The sequence below is a fragment of the Micrasema longulum genome, unplaced genomic scaffold (genome assembly GCF_059751315.1).
Source record: "Micrasema longulum isolate JH-2025_06_02 unplaced genomic scaffold, ASM5975131v1 h1tg000299l, whole genome shotgun sequence".
NCBI classification, from domain to species: Eukaryota; Metazoa; Arthropoda; class Insecta; order Trichoptera; family Brachycentridae; genus Micrasema; species Micrasema longulum.
In genome coordinates this window covers 734,858-748,004 of record NW_028277503.1, presented here as the reverse complement: position 1 = coordinate 748,004, position 13,147 = coordinate 734,858, and the positions used below count along the sequence as shown (strand labels likewise).

At 30.8% G+C, this 13,147-nt stretch overlaps 1 protein-coding gene across 1 annotated transcript; it reads right to left on the bottom strand.

The window, feature by feature from the left end:
- Positions 1 to 811: 811 nt before the first annotated feature.
- LOC148282753 (very long chain fatty acid elongase 7-like) lies at positions 812 to 11,835 on the bottom strand. Its single transcript, XM_088224611.1, has 6 exons — positions 11,714 to 11,835; positions 7,505 to 7,695; positions 6,942 to 7,082; positions 6,016 to 6,121; positions 4,756 to 4,892; positions 812 to 1,989 (listed from the first exon to the last, which is right to left on the bottom strand). Exons 1-6 carry the CDS (start codon positions 11,772 to 11,774, stop codon positions 1,816 to 1,818), a joined length of 810 nt encoding a protein of 269 aa, XP_088080737.1. The 5' UTR covers positions 11,775 to 11,835; the 3' UTR covers positions 812 to 1,815.
- Between the last annotated feature and the right edge of the window lie 1,312 nt (positions 11,836 to 13,147).

The window sequence follows — 13,147 nt, the reverse complement described above, 5'->3', positions numbered from 1 at the left end:
TAAAATGTAAATATTGTAGAAAGGTGACACATAGTGTCCTTAATTTATTAAACAAAAGAAAGAGGTATCGATAAAGGATTTCTTAGAAAAAGGGTTCAGTAAAGTCAAGGGGCGCGGTAGCAGGTAAACTCGTAATTTTTTTTGTCTTGCGGTGTAGATATGGGTGTGTATCTTGTCAATTTTTTTAGTAAAATGTTTTACTTTTTGAATATTATCCAAGAAATCATGTATATTCTTCTTACTTTTTTAAATAAGCTTAAGTAATGGTATCGTAATAATTCACTCCCGCTTATAGAGATGCCCTTTCGCTCTATTGCATAGAACAATAGCGTTCCAAATTTTTGGTTTAACAACAAACATGTAACAGGTGGTTTCGGTAAACTGTAGCTAACTTCGTGATTGATAATCATAGAACGGCTTTTGTTCGTATGGCCGACTATAAGCGGGTGGCGTATTATTACTTTGAGGTATTTACAGTATTATTATTTTTTCCATGCGACGCCAGATAAATTTCTAACAAAGGCTTAAAATGTGCATATTTTTAACTATCTGAAAATGAGATGTTTCGTGTCCTACGTGTGACATTAAGCACACCTTACTATGCTTCAGTTATACGGAAGATTAGTTGAAACGCACTCAGCAGGGATGACGGATGACGCCAACAGCCAGCTGTTTTAAATGTGCTCATTTCTTCAATCTTAAATTATGTATGAAAACATGTATTTTGTACATGGATAGTTATGTATATAATTAGAATAGTAAAAATCCGCTCTAAATATCACATATATTTTAATAAAATAAATAAAACAACTTTGTTTTTAACCACTAATTTTTGTTTTTCACCGACCGGTTTCAAAGCTTCAAACAAGCTTCTTTGTCAAGGTTTACGTAACTAATGAATGGATTCCTTTTTATTTTATTTCTATCATGTTCACTAAATACTACACGTGGACCCAATAAATCAAGTGTTTTTTTTCTCTTACACGGGTGGTAATCTGATATCATTATTTTCGAAGTAAGCCAGGAGAGGACTAAAAGAAATATAGTTTATTTGGTTATTAATTATTGTTTTCTTATTATGAATCGCTTTTTTAATTTCTAAGATTTCTAAGTTGTCTAATTTTAATATTTTATTTTCAACATGAAGTACTTTTAATTCAGTATCTTTATTGAAGTTATGATTAATTTCTATCAGATGATTTGCGAATTCAGAAAAATTATTATTATTTAAGCATCTTAAGTGTTCTTTTACTCTAATATTAAAGTTTCTTTTAGTTTTTCCAATGTAGATTGAATCACAATCATTACAATTTAATTGGTATATTCCAGATTTATTATATTTATGGACTTTGTCTTTGTGATTTATTTCAGATGGATTAATTACAAATATAATTTGCCAACATTGGGTTTTTGTTGCTTAAAATTGAAATAAAAAAGATCTTATCGTTAGTAATAAATATATATTTCAAGAAAAGAATATTTTTATATTATTCGGAAAACACAGTAATGTTGTGCATATTAATTTATTTGTATGAAATGCGTATTTTAATGTTCGTTCGTTTTGACTTATGTTAATAAGTAAAAGCTTAGTTTATGATTTGAAATTGATCACCTAATTGAAAAAATAACATTTTAACATTATCGTTTTTATTTTAAATATCGGTAATATTCTCATACTTTTGAGAAAGTAGAAAGTATAAACTGAATTTTATATTAAATAGTGTTGACCGTCTGTACTTTTCTTTGTCAAAATTAAATAATCCGTTTTATTGTTAAATTAAGTGACTTAAATAATTATCTATCCCTATTTAATACTTATTCAACTTTCTTTGGTTTTTTAATAATGTATGTTTTCCTGTAAAAGTCGCAGAACAATATTGCCATAAAAAAGTTTTGCGGTATCAACACAAATGAAGGGAAACTCGGATAATGGCAATCCTTTGCCAAGAAAATTGCACTGAAGTGTAGTGCAAGAATACCAAACTGGATCTGTAAAAGAAATAATGCAAAATGTTATTTAAATTTAATTTAGTCATAAAAACGTATCAGGTTGTGGCAGTGGCGAATGGTGATTTTATTTGCAGGTAAGCTATAAAAAAATATCATATATTTGTACCTACATAGGAGGTACATAATATAATGTAAGTAATATATACTATAAATTGAAATTTTTTTGTGCTTCTGTGTGATACTACAATTCTCATCCATGAAATCAACTCAAACGATGTAACTTCGTGATATATTATATTATATAGATATATATAGTCGTTTAGAATACATTTCTCTAGTCTGGTCGCCCCATTATCGTGCAAATTCTGATTCACTCGAGCGCGTCCAGAAGAAATTTCTAAAATAGATTAATTTTAAACTTCATATTCCAGCTGCTTTATTTTATTACAATAAATTGTTGTCTTCAGCAAATCTTAAAAGACTTTCTGATAGAAGAATCCTAACTGACATAATATTACTTTTTAAAGTGATCGATTCATTAATTGACTGTCCAGATTTGCTGGAGTTGGTGTGTTTCCGTGTACCTGGTTGACATACCCGCCACAGATCTCCTTTTTGTTCTGCAAGTTCTAGGACCAACTTTCACATGCACTCGCCTATCCCTAGGCTCCATAGATATGGCAAACAGTATGAGGACAAGGCTGAAATATTTGGTTCTGGACTTGATAGTTATAAAACGAGTCTGATTTCTTTTTTTCTCTCGCAATATTATTCTTAAACTTTTCTTTATATTTAAAAATGTTTTTCCTTTTTTTGTTTTTTCATATTTATTTCGTAAATATTTTTGTTTGCTTATGTGTATACCTACTTGTTACTATTGTTATAGTTATGCAATTTTATGATTTTTCGTTATGTTTTTAAATATGTATTTTTTTATTTTTTTTCATATTTATGTTCAATATATGTTAAAGGCAATTTATGCCGTTTATGTAAAATAAATAAATATTATCTATTACTTTAATATATAATTAATTAAAAAATAAATATAAAATACCACTATGAATTCAGTCGACATTGGGTATTCAATTGAAATGTCAACTGGCTGAATTGTTCTAGTAATTAATAGTGCTAAAAACGGCCGCATGGAGCGCTATATGTCCTGCAATATGATGCATGAAAGTAATTATGGTCTTATGTCAAAAGTACCATCTTAAAGAAAAATAGTCCTTAAGAAATAATGTTTGAAATACTGTTTTCCAAATCAAGAATCTTCAAATAATTTGTGTAATCTGCAAGTTTAATCTAGGAGAAAAAACCCGCACTGGGGTTAATACATTCAAAATATAGTATACTTATTTGTATGAAAAAATAAGCTGGAATAATCGACTAGTTTCTGGCTCACCGCGGGCGCTGGGCGCGCTTTATTCATATTTATTTGTTTTTCTGTAAATAAAGTTGCAATAAAACATTATTATGGTTTGTCAAATATAATGGTAAGCTGCGCATAATCGCTTCTATACACGGTTCGCCCCTGGGTTGTGATCCCGTGGCTAGTGTCTCGTACTCACGGCTCAAAGGTCCGTGATTCAAATCCCACTCTGCCCCGACTGGATTCCCATTTTCTTATAGTGAGTTATTTACAACTCGTTGAAAATAGCCCTCAAAATGAAATATTTTGGTAAATCATAAGAACACATTTTTTTTATTTTATTTCTCATACATAATGACAATAGAAACATTTCATTATACAGCAAAACTTCTCTAAGAAGTACGAAGAAAAAAATACACACACTAATGTGGTCATAATTTATAAATTACTTTACCAATCATAAATGCCCATTTGGCTATGGTCTACTATGATTGAAAAATTCTACAGATTTTGTAGAATATAAGTAAATGTGACAAGGTCTTGAGTAAAAATGAAAGTAGAGATTTAAAAAATTAAAATCCTTTAAAAAAATCATAGAAATCAATTTAAAAAAATTTTTTTGGAGTTAAATGGTACAGTAAAAAAATTGAAATGAATTCTAAACTTCCTTATTAAAAAGTTATTAAAATTCGATAAAAATATTTTTGGTTGCTCATCATTGTATTTAGTGGATTATTATTTTATACACTCTTTTGAACTGTGTTTTTAATACTACTCTTAATCATTATTATATATATATATAAATATATTTGGATAATTTATATAGCGCCGTTTTTGTGAAAATCACCTCAAGGGCACTGTACAATAAAAAAATATCCCAGCACATCTTGCAGCTACAGAGCGCATGGACGGTTAGGATTCTTGTTTCTCGTCTCTGGTTATGATATATAGGAGCTAGATTACACGTCTTGCGGCTTCAGAGCGCATGGACAATAAGAAATCTAGCCCCTATTTACATTTCTATTTTTTTATTTGACAATGGAGTTTAGAGTTTTAGTGATATTTTAAAAAATGAAATAAAAAACAAATTTATAAAAACAGAAGTTAGATAACAACAAGTCTTGCAGCTACTGAGCGCATTATTCCACATACGCTCTTTAGTGGAGCATGTGGACATCACTAGGCGTCTTGAGACCCTACCACTATCTGGCACTCGCCTCTGCCCATATCAATCCCGCATCCCCTAGTTCCGCACTCAAGTAATGCAACAAGAGGTGAATAATCAGTATTTTGTTTTGACCGAATTCCAGAGAGCATGCATCATGTTAAAAGTTGCTCCGGCAATTCTTAGGCGGGTCGCGGTCTGTTTGTGCATGCCACCGTCCTCAGCACATTTACATAACCTTAATTATAAAAATGTTATAAAATAAACTTACAATTTGAATTTGTGTAACATGTTTCTTCCACCAAGTGGAACGTTTAAAAGACTCGTCGTAAGCGGTTAGCAAGTAGTAGAAATACATCACAATATGAACACAAGAGTTAAGCAGTAGCAGGAATGTTCCATGCCCACCTGGAAAACAATTCCATTTGAATTATATATGTAAAATGTTATGAGGAAATTTCCATAGTAAGACATCATTTAAAACTACATGTATAAATAGATACTTGTGATCTTACCATTTATGTATGTTTTTTACTAATTATCTTTTATCACGCATCTTTACAAGGAATGATTGATATCCTCACCTATTTTAAAGTGGATAAAGCTAGGGTTTCCTAGGACAGCGGTGCCCGTATTTTAACGGCCGTAGTGAACGGTGATGCGGTAGACAGCCGTCGTAACGTCGACTAGAGAGTGGTTTCCTAGTGAAACGGTGTTAAATGGTGTTGATAACACTGTTTTCCTAGGAAACCACACTCTAGTCACCGTTACGACGGTTATCCACCGCATCACCGTTCACTACGGCCGTTAAAATACGGGCACCGCTGTCCTAGGAAACCCTAGCTTAAGAAAAAGCATTCCTGGAAGAAGTGCACAAGTTCAGGGAGATAACATTGAAAAATAAGGTACCAAATTCTTTTATCATTCACTTTGAAATAGGTCAGGGGTGGATCATATCAATCAACCCTTGTAAACTGGTCAATTTAATACTATTCTTTTTGCACTATAGATATATTTAAACATGTTTTTAATATTACAAATCTTTTGAATCTAATCTTTTTAATTGTTATCTTTGTGATCTTTTGGAATTCAATATCAAAGGAACATTTTACTATAAGTTTATTCTGATTTTTATTACTGTATTTTGGTACAACTATGTCAAATTAAAATGGCTTCAATTTCGTTAAACTTGATTTTTCTTATACATGATATTCTTTAACATTATTGGCAAAAATGGGGACATAATAATATGTACCCACTTACATTAAAGGTGATATATCCTTGATATTGGCGTGAATTTTAAATCTTATAAGTTTAAACCCAAATGAGCCCCTCGTGTGTGAAGCTGGATAAATATTGAGTATAAGTGTTAAAACTGACAGCGGGAACATGATATGTACCAATTGATCCCTTGAAATTAATTTGCCATTTGTTTAAAGGGTGAATTGCTATTTGCCCAAAATAATAACAAGTGTAAATTTTTGACTTGTATTCAACTTCAATAAACTGTTGTAAGATAATATATTAATACCTGGAAGCCACTTAACTACACTCCATGATAGAACAACCATTCCAGTGTGGTGATAAACATGTAGAAATGTTACTTGGTTCTGTTTTTTTCGCATTACAAAGAATACCTAAAAATAAATAATTGTAATAATCAGTGCTTGCAAAATGAGGAAATTCAGTGTTAGGGGAAATCGGATGTAAAAATAGGTCAGAGTATCTTTTTTGCAACAATGTTTTGAGTTGGGCCAAATTTTTGTCAACACGGACTGGATTTCACCCTAGAGTGCTATTCTGAATCTTCTCATGGGGATATGAAATATTTCTACTTGGGGATTTGTATTTTTTGCTACTACACTGCTTCATATATGGCCACACTGATGATTAAACGTCAAATTACGTAAAATAACAAAACACTTAATTAGGTTGAATAGACCAAACCGTATTAATTTTTTTCAATTTTTCAAATAGTTTTACTATGTCGAATTATAAAACTGTTTATTTGACAGAATTTGATGTTTAACCATCAGTGTGTATATTTGAAGCAAAGTGTAGTTGCATGCAAAAAATAAAAATCCCCAAGTAGAAATCTTCTCTACCCCTGCATGAAGATTCAGAATAGCCCCCCTGGGAGTTATTGAAATCAACATATTGCAATTGAGATAAAAAACATTTTAGAGAATGTTTGGAAATACGGATGTTCCAACAGGCAGAATGGTGAATATTACACAGTGTGTAAAGTGACAACTTAATCCAGCTAATGATATGTCATATGCCCTGTAAATGCCTAGACTTAGATATTCTTTCTCTATTGTTCTTTAAATGTTTCACTTGTTTTAAAAATAAAAAAATCGTATGTACATACTGAAATAATTGTGTACCTAAGTAGGTATTATAAGTATGAATGTATGTTTTTGCTGTTAGGTTATTGACGTAGAAAAATACACATACCGTATCAAAAAGATCTGCTAGTTTGATGAAAAAATATCCATAGCAAAATTTGTTGGCAATGTCTAAAGCTACAGTGCTATTTGAAAAATCTACCGGTTCACAGATCCATTTGTAATTATTTCCCCATGCCAACACGATTCCCTGAAATATAAACAAACTTATGCAATTATTATATATTTTGTACAAACTTAGTTATACTATATATTATTGACATAATTTTAATATCTTAAATATTACAAAAACACTTAACAGAAGAATTTATTACGTGTTTGTAGTTGATTATGACAAAAATTTATGGCAATAACTCAAAAAACATTATTTTGATCTGTTGGATATCTATATTTTATAGATTAGTTTAGTAAGTAAGTTTCACACATCTTTATAAAAATTATAAACAACTTTTCATCTTGCCTTTTCAGTTTCTGCAGTTTCAATCTTGTTTGTTAATTAACACAATTATATTTAAAAATATGAAACAAGGGGAAAAAACTACATCAAAGTATTTAGGCCTTTCCAGCCTTCATAAAGTTTATAAGTCATTGTGTCATTGAAAAATATGTTACCTGATACACTGTATAAAAACACGCCACTATTTGTATGGCGTTGTACGCTATGAGTGTATGTTTTAGTGAAAATGGTTGTCTATTTTCCATAAGTTTTGGGCCTAAAGTTAATACTGTATAGAGGTAAATTCCTAATATTATAATCCCAGGAATAGGACTGCTCATGAGGAACCAATCATTAGTGCGTGGATCTGAAAAGCAGAAATCAAATCAATTTTCTCTTATTTAATTTATTTATTCGTTACTAACAACATTGTTTATAAAAAATCAATCAATTTCATTCTATCCTGTTTAATGATCGTGTAATGGATTGATGTTTGACTGGTTGCTTGTTATGTGTGTTTGTGTATCATCATCAAATTACGTAAGTACAAATATAATTTTGAACAATTTATTATCTTTATATATATAATTCCTTTGTACGTGTGATGTCACCGTACTCCTCCTAAACGGCTTAACCGATTTACGTGCGGTTTTCAGAGAAATATAGATCTTTGCGCTGTGCGTGTTCGTAGATATTAAAATCTTCAATCGAATATGTAAAAAAGAAGTTAGGAGCATAAATGTTTTATTCATCGATCTACCAGGGTTGCATTTGAGGAGAATGCACTTGCAAAAATGGAAAGATATTGTTTTTTTGTGTATAAAATAAGTTTGTTTTTGAATTTTCACAAACAGCATTTGTTTTTTGTGGATCTCAATCAGACTCTTCCCTCAATTCCTTATAATTTCTACCCATTTATTTCTTTTTATTGGATTTTTATAACACTAAAATAATATTAAATTCAATACATTTAAAAAAAAACGTATTCCTACATAAGTACACCCCTTTGTTGGTGAGACGACCGGAGTTTGACGATTGCAAAAAGAATGGCATATTTGAAAAAATATTTATTTTATGTTTTGGAATTCAACTATAAACCAGTACCTAAGTACCTACTCATCAATGAAAAGTATTTTTCCAAGCTAATAGCAGGCAAGCCAACGTTTGGGCAGGAAAACGTCTGTCGGGTCCGCTAGTATTTTATAATTTATAGTATTTTTGTTTTCAACTGATAACTTTTAAAAAAATATTGCATCTGATCATGTACAGTTTTTGTTACCATTTGCATAATTGCAATATGCTCAGAGGAAGAATGACATTATCCGACATAACCCTTCTGTATGATTTGACACACTCACAGAGAAAGGGGGTAATGATAGCAGTAGAGTAAATTAAAATTGCGGTTTATGAAATTGACATTTTAAAAAGTAACCTTTTATTGGAAAAATAAAGTTTTTTTAGTATAAGCGAAACCTATAGAAAGAGTCAGTCTTTAAGACGGTCTTCAAGTATGTGGACCGAGTGTTTTCACCGACAGTAGTTGATTATACAGAAAGAAAAAGTAATTGATTAAAAAAGTCACTGATTTATATTTCCTTTGGTACAATCTATTGTACTCATTTGTTCCGAATTGAAATGCACATAAATTAATGTATCGCCGTGTAACAATACTTAAATTAAATCAAGTGCTTTGGGCTTCCCCAAATTTGCTTCTTTTTTGATATTTTAAAAATTAGGTTAAAAGTCATTTAAATGTAATATTTACTTATGTTTTTAATACTATGTATATGTTTGTAATTGTGTGAAGGGTACAGGATATAAAACATGGATGTCAATTTTAATGTGTTTTAAATTGGTTTAGTAATGGCATTTGATGACAGTTCACACAATCTACATTTTAGTTTATTGAAATTTGTCATTAAGGCCCTACTTTCCAAGATAATTGAACAAGAAATAAATCCATAAAGAGTGGATGTCAGTTAAATATTGGAAATAAAGCGATAATTTAATATTAATGAAAATCAACAATGTTTTGAGCATGTCCAAATGCTTGTAGACTGGCTGGATTTGCTCCCTAGGGAGTTATTTAGATCTAAATTTGTCACAATAGAGAGAGAAAACATTTTTGAAAAGAGAATATGGAAGTCTAGGCATCTATCGCAACAAATTTACAAATATCTCTCTAGGGAGGAAATCCAGCCTGTCTACAAGCGTTTGAACATACTCAAAACATTGTTGATTAAACTAACTGGTATAAGAAGAAGTGTGAAAATCGGAAAATTATTTTCAGGCGTTGCCTAGCAGGTGGATAGGTTAAGCCGGATGAATCTCACCCACATGATTGAGGTTTCAGCTAAAGAGCTGTAAAAGTACTTCATAAAAATCAACAGATGGAAGAGTTGAGGAAATGTGAATGTTTAGACATAGGTAGAATCGCGAATGTTACACAGTGTGTAAAGTAACCGCTTAAACCAGCCAATGACAGGTCACAAGTCCTGTAAATGCAACTTCTTCTTCTCTTAGTGCCCTGTCAGGGATCCCCAACGTTGACAATCACAAGTCTCTCTGTCCTGTGCTGCCCGGAAAATCTGCTCCATAGTCCTGAAGCCAGTCCAGTCTCGTATATTTCGCAGCCAGGACATCTGTCTTCTTCCAGCCCCTTTGTGACCCTCAATCTTGCCTTTCAAAATAACTAAAACAAGTGGTACTTTTCTCCACTCATTTTATGCCCCAGATATGACATTTTACGAACTTTTATGGTGGTTAAGAGTTTTCTGTTCGTTCTAGCTCGACTTAAGACTTCTGAGTTCGTTATCAGGTCTGTCCAAGATATCTTAAGCATTCTGCGATGCAACCACATCTCAAAAGCCTCCAGCCTATTCATAGTGTTCACTTTCAGAGTCCAAGTCTCACAGCCATACAACAATACAGACCATACATAACATTTTACCATGCAACAGTGCAACAAATTTAGGTCTTAATGACAATCATTTTAGATGATATAAAACAGTATAGACTTTTTACATTCAGCAGGTTCTTTTATAATTATCAGTTTTTTTTTTATATCCAAGAGGTTTAAAAACTTAAAAACGTTCTTTCCCAAAACTTGTAATTTGAACATTCATCATTATATCCTGTACCTATAATATATTTTACATAATATCTATAAAAAAAGACGAATATGGTTTTTTTAAGAGAGAAAAAAATTCACAGTTTTTGACACCTTTATATTATTCCAGTAAAAAATTTCTAATTGTCATTGGATTCTTAAATTCTACATTATTTTTTTGTACCGTATATGATATGGTAATTAATCCAGGAACTTGACTGACCTTTAACCTGGTGGTAAACAATGTAGTTATTGTATGCTTAACTTGTAAAATTAATACTGCTGACCAAAACTGACAATAGTCTTTAAAAGAACTTACTATTTCTATTAGTAATTTGATTTGGTCTATTTATATATATATAATGTATTCATATTAATGATATAGAAAGCGAACAAATCGCTACAAATTTCATTAAATACATATTGATTTTAGAAACTTAGTACAGTTATGAGCATTTATGTCTGGCAAATGTATGACATTTTGTTATGTATATACAATGAGGAAGATCGGTGGTTTTTTATTTGTTAATAGACTATCAAACTGTTTTTTATATTTTTATGTATCGTAATATTATCATTGCAGTGAAAACACGCTTAACATGGCTTCCCGGAAACCGAAAATCTAATACAACACATAATTGATCGGTTAACCAGAACAGTTTTAAAGTAGTTCATTTTTATCAAAACTTGTTTTTATTTATTTTTTTATACATTTTTAAGACACTTTGCCGTACAATTAAATGCTCTTATTTTTACCGCATGTATGAAAACATTTTTTATATCCTTCCCGTAGTGCTGAACTTCCTCATTTATTTTTTAAGTATTCAAAATTCCCTATTACATGATTGATTACCTTGCATTATTCATTACAAAGCTTTCTGAATACTTATTCTTGATTATTTGTTTCATTATGTATTCTATCATGAAAATTATCATGTATGTATTAAAAAAACAGTTTACTCATTATGCATTCGCTCCTAACATTTATATTTTTATTAATCTAATGGCAGATAATAATAAAATAATATCTATGCGTGTACGTAATATTTATACCTTTACAGGTAGGTATTGTTTTCCTTAATTTTTTATTTCCTGTCTTGATATTTGGCAATCCGGATGACTGAAGTTTGGATAAAAGAAGTTCTACTGTACATTTTTAGAATGTTGCAAAATATATTGAATATTTCATATTTTTACTGGTTGTGCTGTTTTTGATCTATGGCGATATTTTATTTTTATTACAATAAAAAAATAGAAATGGTAATGAAGTCCTTACCACTGATATCCACATTTAAATAGTTGTATAACTGCACTAGTTTTCCTAAAACAACTGCCATTTTTAAAACATAAAAAAATAAATAAAAAGTTGAACCACGCTGAACCAAAGCTTGTCGTGTACTAAATGATTTTGTGTAAGCATAATCGAAAAAAGGTAATCCGCTTAATGATATTGATGGTCTTTAACCCGGTGGATTAATTATTTCATACTTATCATGTTGAATTCATGTAACTTTGTTTCGCCAGCTTTAGCATTGCCTCAGGGCAAACACCCACCAAATACCTGCTTACTTCGTAAATTATTATCATGATTACTTTTCCTTCAACTTTCTACAGTTTGTTAATTGGTCAAGAAGTGCATAATTGAATTCTGAAAATTGGAAATTCCTTGACACTTGCAACAAGTATTTCAACATAACATAAATTAATTTGATTCACTGCAATTTAGCTTGCTGCATAATAATATTTTAAGATTTATAAATGAACATTATATTTATTATGCTAATTTCTTGTTAATTATTCTGTTTATAAGTAAGTAAGTAATGGCATAATTATGTGATGTATTTTAAATGTATATTTTTACATGATGGATGACATATTTTACCACTAATTATTGCAAATGTATTTAAAAATCTGCATGTTTAAAGTAACACAACCTCACAATCGTTAGCGTCTTCTTTATCTTTTCTTGTACACATCAACAAAAAGCATTTTAACCTCCCAACCTTCTATTACAAATCAAAATACATAAATGTCCAATAAAATATGTAGGTACTTGTCAAAAATTTATGTTATTTGCTGATGTTGGAAATTGAACCCAACCCTTCAGTCTTGTAGTAAAGCAAAGACAATGAGGAAGTTCGATTTATCAGGAAATCGGATATAAAAAATGTTTTCTTACACGCCGTAAAAATTAGAGCAATTTAATTGTACGGCGAAACTTCTCTAAAATGAAATACTTTGAACGACATCACTAGCTCTCCGAAATCAGCCAACAATAGTGTTGTGATAAATTTACGGTTACCGGGAAGCTAACTCATCAATCAGGACAACTCACCTAAAAGAACTTGTAATGTCACAGGCGGAGTAATTTCAAAATTACAAAATTTTAAATAATAGCGCTGATAATACGACATTTAAAAATATTTTTCTGGCTTAGTTTTGATACTCATTAACAAATAAATATATATAAAAAACCACTGAACTTCCTCATTACCAAATCACCCCATGAAGCTGATTTGTTACTCGGTAATAAGTGGGTTATTCATTCGAGATAATATTCATCATATTTGCGAATTGGCAGCCTCCTTAACCTGATCCATCCATCTGATAGGGGGGAATCTATCCATCGATCTTCTTCCAGACATGCTGCCTAGCATTCTTGAGGTTTGTACATTCTCGTCCCAAGATATGGCCAAATAAACGTTGAATT